Source organism: Podarcis tiliguerta (genome assembly GCF_965153285.1).
Source record: "Podarcis tiliguerta genome assembly, chromosome: 2".
Lineage (NCBI taxonomy): Eukaryota > Metazoa > Chordata > Lepidosauria > Squamata > Lacertidae > Podarcis > Podarcis tiliguerta.
Genome location: NC_139535.1, coordinates 110,478,505 through 110,496,511, shown reverse-complemented (window position 1 = coordinate 110,496,511; position 18,007 = coordinate 110,478,505). Strand labels below are relative to the sequence as shown.

Here is an 18,007-nt window from a genome sequence, read left to right as displayed (position 1 = left end):
AAATAACCCTGAGATGCATTTTAAATAAAAGCACACATCCTACTCATGTAAAAACACGCTGACTGCCGGACCGTCCACAGGCCGGATCAGTGGCGTAGCGTGGGGGGTGCAGGGGGGGCCGGCCACACCGGGCGCAACATCTGGGGGGGGCGCTCGCACTCGCAGCTCTCTGCCCCCTGCTAAAACCCACGGGTTAAGGGGCACAATTACTTGCCTTGCCCCGGGTGCTGACAACCCACGCTACGCCACTGGGCCGGATTGAGAAAGTGATTAGGTTGCCTGCCCCTGGCCTTGCTGATGTGGTCCAAAGGAAAACAGAACAATTTGTTTGGCACCAGCTTGACTGCCAGAGTTGCCAGAAGGAGGCATACAAGATGCCATCTAACTGCCTTAGAGACTCCACTCCAGGTTTGTGCAGAATTTACTCCCTAGCCTTTTCTTCTCCCAGAGATATCCTGTAAGGCAGCAGCGGTTTAGGATCAGAGTTGTCCTTCTCCAAATGGGCTACCTTCCCAGGTTGACAAGCCCCATCTGCCCCTCACTTCCCTGTACAGCACGTGCAGAAACTGCCTTCTTGACTGTTAGACCCACAATTGGTCTCAACCGCTCACTCCACCAGAGCCTGTCTTGGCATGCAAGGAATGTCACTGACTCACCAAGGGTTTGAGACCCGTCAGCTACCCTCACCTAGTTTAGCCGGCCAGTCAAAGCTGTTCCTGGGGTGTGGCCGCTGTCTCATGCTGACAGCTTCTAGGAGCCACAGGTGAGAGCTGAGTGCAGGGTGGGGACCAAAGATGGATCTACCTCAGAAGGAGGATGACATGTTCCTCACCAGAGGTTCTACCCCTCCTCTAACACCCCATAAACATAAAGGGTAAAGGGACCCCTGACCATTAGGTCCATTCTTGGCTGACTCTGGGGTTGCGGCGCTCATCTCGCTTTATTGGCCGAGGGAGCCGGCGTACAGCTTCCGGGTCATGTGGCCAGCATGACTAAGCTGCTTCTGGTGAACCAGAGCAGCGCACGGAAATGCCGTTTACCTTCCCACCGGAGCGGTACCTATTTATCTACTTGCACTTTGACATGCTTTTGAACTGCTAGGTTGGCAGGAGCAGAGACCAAGCAACGGGAGCTCACCCCGTCACAGGGATTCGAACTGCCGACCTTCTGATCGGCAAGTCTTGGCTCTGTGGTTGAACCCACAGCGCTACCCGCGTCCCTTAACACCCCATACACCCCCCAAAAAAGATAGGTAACAAGAAACAGTAGACATAAGCGGTCAACAGGTCACCCCAAGGCCTAGGTGAATAAATACATTTTTAATTGGTAATGAAAACTTAGAAGAGTTGGCACTACTCAGTTTTGTAAAGAGAGGTTATTACAGAGTTGGGTCTCCTGTATTGAGGATGGCCTTTCCTGCCTCACCGCATATCTAATTTCAGGATGATGTGGGACCATCAAAGGACATCCCTGTCAGATCTCAGAGTATGGGAAAGTCTGTAAGGGAGAAGACACTATTATAAGACACTTTCCTTCAGCAAACCTAACTGAAAGTTGTATTCCTCTGTCCCTGTGGGCCACGACCACACATTGCATGGCAACAAATGCAGGTTTGGCACCCAGGCGACACCTGCAGCCGCTACCAGCTCCCTGTCAAGTGTGCTTGTATGATCCCTATTGCGCCCACACTTTACACATTTAGGAGTACACTTGAAGCATCTCAGATATTTCTTTTAATTGGCCCAATTAATTTCAATATTTTTTCCCCTTCTAATTCATATTAGTAGTGAGTGGGACTATCCACACCTCCCTGACCATTCTTGCTAGACACCAGCAGGACTTGGCCAGGAAGGGGGAGAGGTCGCTAGTTGTTGCAAATCACAAGCCAAACAGTAAAGCTGCCCCCACCTCCTTTCCTGGACCACCCTTGAATGGGGTTCAAGAAGGAGAACCCCCCCCCCTTCGATATTTACCAAGTTTGCCCAGCCCTGAGTCACTTTACCGTGACACAGACAGAAATTCAACAGGTAGGTGTCCAAACGATAAGGCACCCGTTTAGCTTCCCCAAGCAAAGGCACAGAGTACAAAAGACAAAAAGTCCGTTTCCAAGTTTATTGAAAAAGCCACTCAAAAAGTTGCACATTTCTTAGAAGGTTACAAACAAAAAATAAAAACATCGTAAAATATAACTAGCTAAAACCATACACACCCAGCAACAATAGTTCAAAACACAGCGAGTAGTCAAGAGGCGAAATACCAGGGCAAGATGTTCTGCAATTTGCATCTGAATTCCCAGATCCTTTATCCTTGAAAACCCACGTGGAGGACAGGTTAGGGACCAATCATTTCTTTAGGTCAATTACCAATTTACCAATGGCTGTATGATGAGACTATATCTTCTGATTGTCAGGAGACCGGCACAGCTGAACTTTGTTTAGACTCAGAGACCATGAGATCAAAAGGCTGTTCCCTCTGTTCCCAGGGCTCTCTTTCATGTACCAGGCTCCCAAGTTGTATATTACTTGATAGCCTCCTGTACCTTTTTACAACCCAATCCATACTCAGGCCCCCAGCTGCGCCAGGGTCTACAAATCAGATAACATCTCATCCTGCCTAGAGTCAAGATGTAATTGATTCACACCTCTAGAGACAGGGAGTTTTACGTTTAAAAAGACCAGATACCCATTCCCCAGAAGGCCACAGTTTTATCTCTCCCACAATGCCTCACTCCTGCGTGAACCAGCATTTGACATACCAAGATTTCCCAACTTCACTACACCCTCCCCTTTAAGATGAAATTACCGTAAAGGGTTAAGCCCCTAAATTTTATCAGTACTATTTACACAATTGAGGTAGTTCCAACCAATCTGGGGCATTCAGTACAGTCATACCTCGGGTTAAAGACACTTCAGGTTGAGCATTTTCAGGTTGCATTCCCTGGTGACCTGGAAGTAACGGAACAGGTTACTTCTGGGTTTTGCCGCTCGCGCATGCGCAGACGCTCAAAATGACATCACGCGCATGCGCAGAAACAGCGAGTCACGACGCACAGACGCGCAGACACGCAGATGTGGGTTGCGTTCTGCTCAGGATGCAAACGGGGCTCCGGAACGGATCCCGTTCGCATCCAGAGGTACCACTGTACCTCTAAAATAGCAACTCGCTCCACAGACAGGTACAAGCAGGACAGGGTGTCCGCGACTAGGTTCATTTTCCCAGGTGTATGAGAAACTGTGAACTGATAGTCTTGCAGGGTCAGACTCCATCTGAGTAACTTCTGGTTAGTGTGTTTCACTCTTTCTAACCAGCACAAAGGTGAATGGTCAGTTTGGACTTCAAAATTATTCCCCCACAAGTTAGGCGTGGAGTTTGACCAAAGCCCAAACCAAAGCAAGACATTCTTTTTCGACAGTGGAATAATTCTGCTCACGTGGTAGCAACTTTTTGCTCAAATACACAACTGGACGCCAGGTTCTTTCCTCATCTTGCTGAAGCTGTACACCCCCTAATCCTGTTTGGCTAGCGTCTGTCTGTACTACAAAGCGTTGGCATCACCGTTGAGCTCACTAATGCCTGTTTTAACATTTCAAAAGCACGCTGACACTCCTCAGTCCAGGTCACCTTAACAGGCAGAGATTTCTTACGCAAATTCGTCAAAGGGGTGGCAAGGGTTGCAAAATGGTTAATAAACCTTCGATAATAATTCACTAGCCCAATAAAGGACTGCACATCCCCTTTTGTCTGAGGGTGAGGCCGTTTCTGTACACGCTGGACCTTGGCCTCCAGGGATTTGATATTTCCAGACCCCACCCTAAACCCCAAATAAATCACCTCTCCTTGAGCAAACTGACACTTGGAGATCTTCACCGTCAGGTTGGCTTCCTGTAGCCGTGATAAAACACTCTGCACATGCCTAAGATGCTACCCCCCAGGAATTAGAAAAGATAGCCAGATCATCTAAGTAGGCACAACAAAAAACGCTCACATCATGTATCAGAGAATTAATCAGTCGCTGGAATGCCACGGGCGCATTGCGCAATCCAAAAGGTAACACCTTAAATTGATCTAGACCCACATGGGTAACGAAGGCAGATTTTTCTGACGCCTCAGAGGACAAAGGAATTTGCCAAAATCCTTTGGTCAAATCCAGCACCGTGATGAACTTTGCTCTCCCTAGCTTTTCAATCAGGGTGTCAATTCTGGGCAAGGGACAAACATCAGGGAGGGTCACAGAATTCATATGCCAATAATCCACACAAAAACGAATGGTGGAATAAGCCTTAGGGACCAAAAGGATGGGAGAGGCCCAGGCACTCTCACTGGGCTCTATAACTCTATAATCAAGCATTTCCCACAATTCAGCCTCGATGCTTCGGGCATGAGCTTCACTGACTCTATAAGCCCGTGATGCAATTGTTAAAATGGTGCTGCATCAAATGAGTCCTCCCTGGTTTAGTACTGAAAGTACGGTCAAAAGACTGTAGAACATCAAAGAGCCCCCTAGCCTGTTGTTCATACAAGGTAGGGATTGCGTAACACATCCGAGATACAGTGGACGCTCGGGTTGCGAACGTGATTCGTGCGGGATGCACATTCGCAACCTGCAGCGTTCGCAACCTGCATCTGTGCATGCACAGGTTGTGATTCGATGCTTCTGCACATGCGCAAAGCCATTTAGCTCTTCTGCGCATGCGTGACTGCCGAAACCTGGAAGTAATCTGTTCCAGTACTTCCAGGTTTCGGCAGTCCGCAACCCCAAAAGCGGCAACCTGAAGCGGCTGTAATCCAAGGTATGACTGTACTTCCAGCCTGTTTTTATTCCTCCAAGAGGTCTTTAGGGGCTGTAGGTACCTCCTCTCGACCTCCAGAGATGGACAACACAGCAAGCTCAGATTCAAGGTACCTTTTCAAAGAATTGGCATGATATTCTCTTGATCCATCATGCAGCTCCTGGCATTCCACCAGATAGCGCACAGAGCTCAACTTGGCCTTCACTATGCCAGGCCCATGCCATTTGACTACCAGTTTGTGGGGTCGGGTGGGTTTCAACACTAAAACCTGATCTCCCACTTCAAAACTTTTTGTCACCGCCTTCAAATCATAACAACGTTTCTGTTCCAACCGAGCGCCCTCCAAATTCTCCTTGGCAAGTTGCCACATGTCAGACAACGTCTGCCTCAGGTTAGCAAAATACTCAGACACAGAAGGTACCTTAATCTCCTCCTCCGACCCCTCCCACTCCCTCCGGAGCATGGACAGAGGAGTATTCAAGAGTCGACCAAAAATCAATTGGTTGGGCGCAAACCCTAGACTCCTTTGATAAGCATCATTGTAAGCAGACACAACTAAAGGCAGATCTTGATCCCAGCCTGACCCATGGGCCAGGGCACACTTCCGCAACATCTGCACAAGAGTTTTCTGAACTCTTTTTATAAGCCCATTTCCGTGGTGCTGATATGCAATACTAGTGTGATGGTGGACCTTTGCCAGCTGCAAAACCGTCTGGGTTAGCTCAGCCAATACATTGGTTCCCAGATCACTCACTAGAACCTTAGGTATCCCCAAAGAACCAAAGGCCAAAACCAAAGCTTTCGCAAGATTTTGGGCAGAAGTATTGGGCAAGCTTGTAGCCCAAACATATCTAGAGGCATAATCAATTATTACACAAACATACTGCTTCCCAGCACGGGTTTTCTGCAGGGGGCCCACCAAGTCTATTCCCCATTTTTCCAAAACATTTGCGTCAAGAGGTACACTCTGTAAGGTATTAGGCATGCTGTCTTTATCATTCCCTGTTTTTTGACACACAACACAAGAGCGTACAAAGTTCTTTACACTTTGGTGCACATCAGGCCAGTAAAAGTACCGGCTGATGCGTTCCAGGGTCTTCTGTACCCCCAAGTGGCCTGCCAGACCATCATGATGGGCTAAGTCCAGTACCTTAGGATGCCTTGACCCAGGAATCACCAGCTGCAAAACAATGTCTTTGTCTTTGATCTTCTTTGGCCAGAACTGCCTGTACAAGAGCCCCTTTTCATGCAAGAAGCGGACTTGCCTCTTTCCTTGGGGAGGGCTCTCCACAGCATCCCAGCAAGCTTGCAAGGAGGGATCAGATATTTGCTCGGCTTCAAACAATCGCAAATCCCTCAACGCAGCAGAAGACCCAAGATCTTCCGAAACAGCAGGGATACTTTTCCATGGTTTCTTGGGCTGAAAGGCAGACCTCCCTTTCGATCCCAGAGCCTTCAGTCGATTCCCAACCGGCTGGCTTTTGTTTCCCTGATGAGACCTGTTGAGCCTAAAAGTCTCAGCAAACTGTACGGCTTGCTCAATAGTAGCAGGGCTTTGGTCCGCAACCAAGCTTGCCAATTCCGCAGGCAAAAGGCGGTTAAACTGTTCTTTGAGAATCAATTGTTTCAACCCTTCAAAGGTAGTTACATCCGCTGCAGACATCCACAATTCAAAATTCTGTGCCATTTTAGCAGCAACGAGGGTCAGGCTTTCAGCTGAGGCAGCTTTATCAACCTTTCGGAAAGCCTGCCTATAGCTCTCAGCCCTCTGACCATATATTTGCAAAGCAAGGTGCTTATAATGTTCATAGTCCATAGGATATGATAAGGATACCCGTCCCATTAAATCAGCCAGTTCTCCACTGACTAGGGTTCTCAGAATGATCATATACAGTCTTGGGGGAACTCCCCAATCTCGACAACTCAGTTCAAACAATGTAAAATAATACAAAACGTCCATGGGAGGTTTATAAGCAGGGAAGAGGCGAAAATCCAAATCCCATAGGCTAAACTCACGAGTCGCGCATCTCAGGGCCACACCTCGCAGTTCCTGGTCATCGCTGTACCTCGGGGCAGGGTGATAACTCGGTGCTTGTCCCTCCAGACGCCGAGGTTCCTTCTCCCCATTCAAGCAAGAGGGTCCGGAGCGTGGCCCATAGTCCTCCTCCTCTTCGTACTGTTGAGCTGACATCCTAGGCTCCCAATAGCCTTCTGACAAGCAGACTCTCGTTGGACTAGCCGGTCGATAAGTAACAGATCCACGATTCTCCTGGGGTTGAAGCTCTGGCTCTTGGTAGTCACCCGCAGCCACTGCACGGATCTCCCTTGGGCGTCTCAGCAGCTCCCTGTAATCAGGGATAATATATCTGGTTTATAAGAAGAATGAAGTTGGGCTGATGTGTTAGAAAGCCTTCTAAATAGTATGTGTTCACCTTAAAACTTGTAAGCAGATCTCTGCATACATGGCTGGGGTCTCTTGCTGCCTGCATAACACAACTGCAGCACTTTCACAGTGTATGCCTCTTCCTAGAATCACAGATTTTTAGAGTTGGAAGGGAACCCAAGAGTCATCTTGTTCAACCCCCTGCAATGCAGGATACTTTTGCCCAATGTGGGGCAAGAACCAGTGATCCTGAGATTAAGAGTCTCATGCTTTACCCACTGAGCTAGAAACAGATGCAGTAGTATGACTGCACTGGAAAAGGATACTTTGTACTGTACAGCTAATTTTCCCAATATGCAGTGACTAAGAGGGACCCAGTGAAAATGAAATCAGGCTACATCTGCAGAGATTCCCTCTTCTGTTATAACTAATAGTGGTTTCCTTGATTTTATCGGGCCACCCCAGCAGTGAGTAACCATGTCACCCTCTGGGGAAGGCTCGGTGTGGTTTGTTGTGGTCATACAACTGATTGTGAAATGTAGTGGGTCTTTGTTCATGGAGTTTTCTTGGCAGGGATACTGGAGTGGCTTGCCAGTTCCTGCTCCAGGTGGATCACGCTTAGTCAAAACTCTCCACTATGACCTGTCCATCTTGGGTGGCCCTGCACAGCATAGCTCATAGTTTCTCTGAGTTATTCAAGCCCCTTCACCATGACAAGGCAGTGATCCATGAAGGAGATATATGTATGTAGTGATGTATTGAAGTGAGAGCTGGATCATCAAGAAAGCTGATCGCCGAAGAATTGATGCTTTTGAATTATGGTGCTGGAGGAGACTCCTGAGAGTCCCATGGACTGCAAGAAGATCAGACCTATCCATTCTTAAGGAAATCAGCCCTGGGTGCTCACTGGAAGGACAGATCCTGAAGCTGAGGCTCCAATACTTTGGCCACCTCATGAGAAGAGAAGACTCCCTGGAAAAAATCCTGACGTTGGGAAAGATGGAGGGCACAAGGAGAAGGGAACGACAGAGATGGTTGGACAGTGTTCTTGAAGCTACCAACATGAGTTTGACCAAACTGCGTGAGGCAGTGGAAGTCAGGAGTGCCTGGCGTGCTCTGGTCCATGGGGTCCCGAAGAGTTGGACACGACTAAACGACTAAACAACAACAATGTAGTGGGTAGAGAAAGTGACGGGGAGGGCTGCATTCAAATAATTGCTCTACTATGAAGGTCACTGGTTAGCTGTGTGGCAGCCACTGTCTCTCAATCTGTGCATGGCACAGGATAAAGTGGGAGTAACCCCATATATTCTACACTGAGTGACTTTGAGGAAGGTACATAACATACAAATGCAGTTCATCTATCCAATGCCACTCTAAAAGGAAGAGCCAGGTAACTGCAAAATAAAATCATGATGTGGTAGGATGGTAGGTTTTATGAATCCCCTTCAATCTAAATGATAATCAGGTAGTGTGATCTTTTTGAATACAGTGGTACCTCGGGTTAAGTACTTAATTCATTCCGGAGGTCCGTTCTTAACCTGAAACTGTTCTTAAGCTGAAGCACCACTTTAGCTAATGGGGTCTCCTGCTGCCGCCACGCCGCCAGAGCACGATTTCTGTTCTCAGCCTGAAGCAAAGTTCTTAACCCGAGGTACTATTTCTGGGCGGAGTCTGTAACCTGAAGCGTATGTAACCCGAGGTACCACTGTACAGCCATGCATTAGCCCTTTTGAAAACATTCCTTTAATCCAACAGAGAAAGGTAAAGATGCATTGTCAGGAGAGCAGGGCCAAGCAGGTTCAAACAAGGAAGCAAACACAAATAGATGGCAGTAAAATGATGCAACCATTTGGTTGATAGTGTTCAAGGGGAGGGGAGATCTCCTCTCACATCGCTCAAGGCAAGCCATACTAGTTTAAAAATGAGAGGAAGAGGAGAGAGAGAGAGAGAGAGAGAGAGAGAGAGAGAGAGAGAGAGAGAATGCATTATATTCCAACTAATGACCTTGATCTGTGAGTAATAACTATAGGCCATTGAATGGTTTATGTCCTATCTCAGAGGTCAGCCTAAGAAATTTCAGTGGTCCACTCTGCCCTTCGTATTTCTGATTGTGTGAACAAGCCTTACAGCATTTTAAACTCTCAAGAGGTGCAGCAGCTCTTTTTCAAAGCAATAGAAAATTTGCACATCTGTTGGGAGATGATACCCAGATGCAAATTCTGAACTTCAGCCAAGAAAAAAAACCACCATACAAAGAAGAGCCATAGTCTTCAGTGCTCTGGAAGTGTGCAGAGTTTTAGTTCTGGGTTCACAGATGTCATCATCATTGTTTGGGTTGTTTTAATCATTTGCAGGAAGAAAATGGATATCACCCCAGTCACCCAGCTTATACATCACTGCACTATACATAATAATGCTTGTTTAACTCATTAGAGCAGGGATGGGATGGGGAAGCTGCAGCTCTCCAGATGTTCTCAAACTCCAGTTCCCACCATCCATGAACATTGACCATAGTAGCTGGGACTGCTGGAATTGGAGCTCAACAATATTTGGAGAGGTGCTTGCTTTGGCAGCACATATACTAAAATTGGAATGATACAGAGAAGATTAGCATGGCCCTTGTGTAAGGATGACACGCAAATTCATGAGGCGTTCCCTTTTTTAAAAATAAATAAATATTTGGAGAGCTACAGATTCAACACCCCTTATTTAGGGAGTGTTCAGAAGTCTTCAGCGATTCTCATAACAGGGATGTGGGACCTCAGACCCAGGGGCCAAATGTGCACCCAGAGTTCTCTATGTGGCCCTCAGGATTCTACCATGTCCCACCCCCTCACTGGCCCACAAGGGAATCTGACCATCTGGCTGAAAAATTCCCCCACCCATCTCTGCCTTAACATTAGATTGAACATTAGGAAAAACCTACCGATAGTTAGAGCATCTTGACAATGGAAGCAATTACCCAGAGGGAGGGAAGGGGTGTTCTTCTAGTGAAGGCTGGATAGCTATCTGTTGAGGATGCTCTGGCTCTGGATTTCCTGCATAAATCAGGAGGTTGGACTAGATGGCCCTACACGACCCATTCCAACAATATGATTCTGCCCCTATTAGGAGTTGCTGGTATTAACCCTGCAGCACATATTGGGGGGGGGGGGGCAGGGAGAGAAGTCTATAAGGCTGCCTTGGAAGCAGGGACTTCCTGCTTCATGTCACAATTCCATGCATGTCTATCCAAAAGTAAGTTCCAGATAAGTGTACCCAGGATTGCTGCCTCACGGAGCAATCTTCCTTACATCGTGCACATTTGGAAAGGACAGAGCTCAGTGGGCAGAGCATCTGCTTAGCATTCAGAAGGTCTTGGGTTCAACTCCTGGAATCTCCAAGTGGGATGGGGGGAGAAGTGTGCCTGAAACCCCCGAGAGAGCTGCTGACAGTCCGTGTGGACAGTACTGACCCCGATGGACCAGTGGCCTGAGCCAGTGGAAGGCAGATTCTTCTGTTTGTATGTAGATGGTGTGTAGCTGCCTCTCTGCCAGCCTCCATCAGCAAAGAGGAGCACCTCCATCTGGCAGCAGTGGCTCTGTAATGGTAGAGGCGCCACCTTCACCAAGATATTCTGGTAACAGGATATTCTGGGGCGGGGGGCTAGTGTGTTTGGACCCAAAGACCATGGATCCCTTCAACAGTCTAATCCTTGGACGCTCAGCTACACCTTCAACCTGGAACTGGCATAGCAAAAGGAAAGGGGGGGGAGTGGAAAACCCACCTTCCACAACACACACACAAAGTGTGTTTCATTCTAATTTCATTCTAATGCATATAGATTCATCACAGATAATAACACACTGATAGATAAGAACATTTTAAAAGCTTGCCAGATCAGATGGTGAACATCCATCTAGTTCCGCATTCTCTTTCCAGACCAACCAAATAACTCTGGAAGCTCACAAGGAGGGCATGAAGGTGGTGCCCATTCTCTGATGTGTATTTCAGCATCACGTATTCAAAGATGTGTATTGTCTGTATCCACTGAGGTTCTGTCTAGGTATCATGGCCAATGGCAATTGATACCCACCCTTTATGAACAAGTCTCATCTTCCTTTAAAGCAGTGATTGGGAACCTGTTGACTGTGGCTCCTATCAGCCCTGACCACTGGCCATGCTGGCTGTGGCTGATGAGGGCTAGGGTCCAACAACATCAGGAGGGCCACAGGTTCCACACCGCTGACCCAAATCATACCATAAGGACACCTATCTAACATCATGAAAATTGAAGGTTTCCAAGGCAGCTCAGAAATATTGACCCCCAAACACAAGTTTTCCCAAAGAAATTCCTGCTTCTGTAGTTTAACCTCTTAGTCAACCCCCCGCCCCCCATATCTTAACAGATAAGGGAAAACAATTGCATTCTCTCCCACTACCTTATTTCTGAGATCATTTCCCCACTTTTCTCTAGGCCAGATGTTGTTGAGCCAGGCTCCTTAGAAGCTTATCCAAACTTCATCAATGAGAAGTTCAAAACTAATGACAACCGGATAACTTGTACACCACACTGATCCTTCCATGTAGAACAAAATTATAGGGAAATGTCAGGCAGATATGGTGGCCATCTTTGCACTGCCAAAAGGGAGGACATGAATTTGCACAAATTTTGCATTTACTAATATGTGGGGTGTATATTGTGTGTGTGTGTGCTGAGAGAGAGAGAGAGAGAGAGAGAGAGAGAGAGAGAGAGAGAGAGGTTTAAATTTAGAAACAATTACTGTAATTGAAATAGAACTATGACGTATCTCACCATAATGGGGAATATTGACCAGGTAACCTGTGTTATCCAGGTGCTAATTGCTGATGGGTAACTTCAAAGCCCCCTCTCTGATCGCCCTTCTTATTGTTCTTTATCTTTAAAACAGACTCAGACTGGACAGCCCTTCAAAGAGAGGACTCCTTCAAAGAGAAGGCTATAAGGGAGGCCACATGGCCACCCTATGGGCAGGGCAAGTCCTTGGGTGTCAGATTTTCTGGGGCAATTTGAGAATAAGAATTTGAAGATGTTCTCCAAACTGCAAGCCAGAATCTTTTTCAAGATACAGTGATTCTATGGCGGACATGCAGAGGTTTCACATGGAGATTATCGTGTGTAGCAGCAGTTCCATGATGACAAGGATTTAGGCTCAAAAAATGCATTTCTTCCTTGGAGCAAACTTCATTGAAAACAATGAGACTTATATCTGGGTAGACAATTATAGTACTGTACAGTACTGCTAGTTTTAAAAATGACTGGTCTCAGTTATGCTCACCCTAATCACTGAGCTTCTCCATAGTTCTGATTGTAAACTCTGAGATAAAGACTTGTCTCCTGCTTAGCTCACCACACATACAGATAATACTCTTACTATTTAATCAACAGTAGCAATAACACAATCATCTCTGCACTGACTTCCTTGGGAGACACTCATAATCTGATTTGAGGAGCATGGTTGACCCTATCCTGAACCATACTCTGTCAGCCTTTCCCACCATACCACCATCCATAATCCATCAGCCCCAGTCATCATGGCCAAGAGTCAGGAACTACAGTTGAAAACATAGCAGTCATCTCACTTGAGGACCACAAGTTCCCCTTGCTTCTGTTGTCAATAAGCACAATGCTAGATCTCACTGAGTCTCTCACTCCATAAGGAACATTGTGTACACCCAGGATTATTGCGCATCTGTAAACAATCCTCAGTTGTACCTTTACACTTAAAACACATTTACGCAGTGGCGTAGCGTGGGGGGTGCAGGGGGGGCCGGCCGCACCGGGCGCAACATCGGGGGGGGGGCTCGCACTTGCAGCTCCCTGCCCCTACCTGGCTCACTCACTCTCTCTCACTGCAGTGCTGGCTGTGCGAATCCGATCAGAGCCGCCGGGTCACCGCCCACTGTGGAGGGGAGGGTGCCAGGCGTGCGGTGCGGTGCGGAGAGAGAGTGAGGGACTATCTGGGGGAGGGACAGTGCAGCAGGGTGGGGCGCAAATTACTTGCCTTGCCCCGGGTGCTGACAACCCACGCTACGCCACTGCATTTATGAATGGTGAGTGAAGAGCTTCTGTGCGTTAAGCACAAATTTAGCAGGTGAAATATTTTCATCTCACTGCATATTCCACTGCTGGGGAAACCTTTCCTTGTTGATCCCCTGACTGCCTGGCTGTTAATAATGTTTATGTACTACAGTCAGTGCCATCAATGGCACCCAAAGTAGCTAACAGATAATAAGGAATAAAAACCAACAGCACTTAAAAACAAAAGCACAGTCATATAAAACCTGCAAATTGGGCAGTCACATAATCAACCAGTCCCTAAGAACACAGCAATAAAGAAACAAAACAAAAATGCCTTCCCAAACACAAAAGGTCTAAACTTCTTGTCCTAAGGAGAGCCTTACACAAGCCTCACTGGGGATAGTATACCAGGGTGTGGGTGCAACTGCAGAAAATGCCCTGCCCTGTTGGACAGGCTGTAGAACAAACCTGTCTAATTATTGGAATGCTGAACAAGGACTCACCTTTGGATCTTAATAAGCAGTACAGCATGCTCTCAAATACACCAGTGCCTTGAATTGGGCCTGAAAGCTAATGAGTGCAGCTAGGCTAAAACTGAGTGTTTCCAGGGCATGCTTTGAAAGAAGATGAGACTACCACCTCACATTTCCAGGGTATGCTCTGAAAGAACATGAGACTACCACCTCACCGAAGATAAGAAGCTGTGCACCTAATGACTGCCTGAATGGGATGGGTATGAGTTTGTGCTTACAGATCTTCCCATTATGCAGTAGGCTGGGGTGAGTAGTGAAATTGGGAGAGCCTTGGGAACAGATGGGAGCAAAGAAGCACATAAGCAGCACGTGGGATGTGCAGAAAGGGGAGATTAGCGAAACCAAAGAATAAAGAGCTGTTTCCACATGTGTGTCCATCATTTGATGATTAAAAACACCCAATGATAACTGCGTGTCGGAAATGGGGTCTCACATATATAACACCACAGAACTTTCACATCAACTTAGATAAAATGCTTTTCAACGAAGTCACTCCATACATTCTATTGCTGGTCATCAAACTTCCAGTATTTATTTTTTTGTAAAGAACTCATACATGACATTGTATGATATGAACCACGCCAGAGTCGAATGCATGGAGGCAAGGGATGGGAGAAGAAAGAGGAATGTTTTGATACTAAATAAATATATAGTAGATTATTCTGCTAAGTACCCTCCCCTGCCACCGTTTGTTAAAGCTTAACTTCCTGCTTTCTTCCTTTGTAATAGTTCAGACACTTTATGAATGGCCCTAGTGTATACACATAGTAAACCTGATCAAATGGCCCTTTAAATAAATGTTTCCATCGTTAACAGAAGCCTGACAGACAGAAATTTACCAGATGAAGCTTTTCCTGGCATGGAGACACAAGTACTGAGGGCAATAAATCACCTGTTTAATTTCTGGTTTTCGGTGTTGGGCTGTTAAAGGCACAAGTGCTGGGCAAACCGGGAACCATAACCATCAGCCAAAATTCTTATGGCACATTAGCCAAAGCACCTTCTCCCATCCTCTAGAAATAGATTAAAACCAAACTCTGCATGATAACATACATAGAGCTTTAAGGGAAACTTTATCAGAAGTTGAATGAGCCACATGGTCACTGAAAGCTGATTTCCCTCACACCACCAGGCATGCATGTCATGTCCTGATCTTGAGATGGCTTCTGTTAGGAGGATTGGCTTTATAAAGTTTTAAGACCTGCCTGCAGTTAATTTTATCGCTTGATCTATACTGCAATAATTTTTGTATTGCAATTGCATTTTTATTGTTTATTTTGTATTTCAATGTACTCTTGCCTAGAGAACTTTGGTTATGTAGCAGCACAGAAGCATCAAGAGAGCCCCTTCACTGACAGGACTATGGTGGCTGAATCATAGGTGATAATATCCTGTTCTCTGTGAGTCTGTTACAAGTAAATGAGGGTTATATAGTACACCAATATCAGGCACATTATGTCTCTGAATACTAGTGCTCTCATGTCCTGCTTATAGCTCTCCCAAAGACATCTAGTAGGCTACTAGGAGACAGGATGCTAGAACATACCATGCATTTAAAGTATATTCTCCCACTACAGTTTGTCCCTCAGAGCTCCAGTTCCAAGTAACCTTAACTAACTACAGTTCCCAGTATTCCAGGGTGCTTAAAATGTATTGTGTGTACATTGTCCAAATGGGCCTTTGATTTGTTCTAGCAGGGCTCTTCTTATCGCCCATCTCAGGTGTCTCGGCATGGCAACCTTGGGACATGAGAAGGGGAAGGGAAGCATTTCTTTCCCCTTTCCCCAGGGATCCATAGTTCTGAGAGACATGTTTGGAGCACTAGCCCACAATTCTGAGTGACCTCAACAAACTACAATTCCAAGAAATGTTGTGGGGAAGCCATGTCAAATGTTAAAATCACATAAACCCAGATCAGATAAACCCTACATTTCTGTAGTGTAGATTCAGCTGGAGTGAGGGGTGTGTTTCCTTTCCTTTGGAGGAAGAAAAAACATTATGCACATCCTCTGAGAAACGTACATGTTTATTACTTAAAATATCCATGCATTACTGAGTTGGGTCCTGCCTGGGGAGCTCGAGATAAGGACTTGTTGTACCCACATTTTTTTTCCTCCCATCTGATTACTAGGACATGCTCTATGACAACACTTTGTAACCACCGGCTGGACTCTGTCCAGGCTTCCTTTTCGCGTGTGAGTGTCCCATAATAATAAGCAGCCAGGCTGCAGGGTCAATCCATAATGAAGAGTTCCCATTGGTGAAAACTGAATCGTTATGGGGAGCAATGGAGAAAAGGGCGGCGCGGTGAGAGGAGAGAAGCGGCTCCACTAGCCAGTGACCTCTGAGCGCCCTCACTTAACGAATTCAGATAGACAAAGCCACAGACTTGTGTGTGTGTGTGTGTGTGTGTGTGTGTGTGTGTGTGTGTTTGTGTGTGTGGCTGCAGTACAACTGACCTGAAGGATAACATTTAAGGAGACTGACCGGAGCTTTTACTAGTGACAGCTCAGCAGCCCAAACTAAAGAGAAAGAATGAAGTCTTGCTAAAATTTGGAGCGAAGGAAGGAACTGTTTTGAATGCATGCCTCCAAGAAAGGTTGCAGCACTGTTAAGTGTCGTCTTGTGCTGGCCTTGCTCCAAGGCGTCGTTCATTCCCAACCTTTGTCCTACCACAAATCGGCAGGCCTTAGTAATCAAAACCCTATTCCGCAATGCTCAGGGGTGGAGAATGAACACAAAAGGACAGCAAGTAGAGGCGCCATTTAAGGAAAGTGATGATCGTCCTTCCCGGCGCCCCCCTCTACTCTGACCCGTAATTCAGGCCACGTATGATTATTCTTGAAAAACACATTCCCCACCCCCACCCCTCACTCCACGAAGAGGTAGCCATGTTAGCCTGCTGCGGCACCTTGCATCCGATAGCATAGATCGTGCACTCTAACCCACGAAAGCTTTGCCATGATAAATTTGCTGGTCTTGTAAGTTGCTTCAAGACTCGTCGTTGTGTTAACCTATATTTTCTCCCGTTGTAAAAATAAGCCTCTGTGTGTGTGTGTGTGTGTGTGAAAGAGAGAGGGGAGGGAGGGAGAGACCACCTTTATCCAACACTTATGTTCTATTTTTTATGACCTATAGTTAAAACAATGAAGTGACTCAAATGACAACGGCTCCTAATACCTCTTTGTGAACACATATGGTTGTATCGCAGCATTCATGCTCCTTCGTCTTGGATGCATCCAAGAGCCGTTGGTCCTTCCTGGGTCCTGTCCCCATCCGCCCTACTCTAAAATCGCATCCCTGGTAGAAAGGACAGGGGCTTCCAATGAAGGGCAAGCCTTTGCTGGTGTTATTGATGCCCCAAATGTAGATACAATCAATCAAAGAGCTCCACTGAAGTACATCTTGCTGTTGGGAGGAGGGGTGGCTCCTAGCGCCTTCCCCGTCCTTTCCCTGCCTACACAGGCTTGCGAGATTCTGACGAAAGAAAATTGTGGCCTCTCCAGACGAGAATTCATCAGTCTGGAACGTAGCCCTCAGGTGAAACTCGTCTGCCAGCTCCACCAACCACCTCCCCCTTTTTCTTTCCTTAAAAAAAGCTTTTGGCTTTGGGGTTCCTTCCGGAGGTTAGTGGGTGGAGCTCAACCTCAACCCACTGAGAACATGGGAGTCCCGAAGACGTTGAAGCAAGGATTTCTTTCCTCCAACACCCCAACCGGAGAAGTTCAGAAGCTCAAAGTTATCAGCCATGGTTTTTCAGCGTGGAGGAGTACAAAAATAAATAAATCCATGGCTAATATTAACATCCATATTTGTGAGGGAGTGCAGTTGGCTACTGACCAATGAAAGATGGGCGCTCTGCACTTGCTCAGGCTCCAGGGCTGAGAGGCATATTCGTATGCTCCAGGGCTGAGGCCGGGCAATCCGCAAAACAGCAGCAATGCTATAGGTAGATGATCACAGTATTTTCTGTACAGTCCACTTTCTAAATATATCCAGAATAATCATTGTCTGTCTCTGTCCCTTACAGCGCAATCCTGTCTTCCATGTAAATGCATATACCTTAGTGTGTAGCACGGCTTGCAATGAATTTACTCCTATTTGAGTGAAACTAGAACTTCAGCCCCCTGATCTTTAATAACGTATGCATTATTTTATGGTATAGGGTTGGTTGGACTTCAGAGACTCGGCTTCTCTTTCGCCCCCTCCCCACTCCTCAGAACAGTTTATGGGTTATCTTTTTGCAGTTATTTGAGCT

General features: G+C 46.6%; 1 protein-coding gene across 27 annotated transcripts in view; it reads right to left on the bottom strand.

The window, feature by feature from the left end:
* Window positions 1-18,007, bottom strand: part of LOC310671418 (homeobox protein Hox-C5-like) — a 149,457-nt gene that overhangs the window by 60,169 nt on the left and 71,281 nt on the right. The window contains exon 2 of one of the 27 annotated variants that reach the window (XM_083427423.1): window positions 2,099-7,135. The exons of 25 other annotated variants lie outside the window; for them this stretch is intronic. In XM_083427423.1, the coding sequence (XP_083283549.1) occupies window positions 4,816-7,135 (2,320 nt within the window). In that variant the 3' untranslated portion in view covers window positions 2,099-4,815. Of the gene's footprint in view, window positions 1-2,098; window positions 7,136-18,007 lie in introns of those variants that run through there. One more of the 27 variants, XM_083427440.1, reaches the window with a different exon arrangement.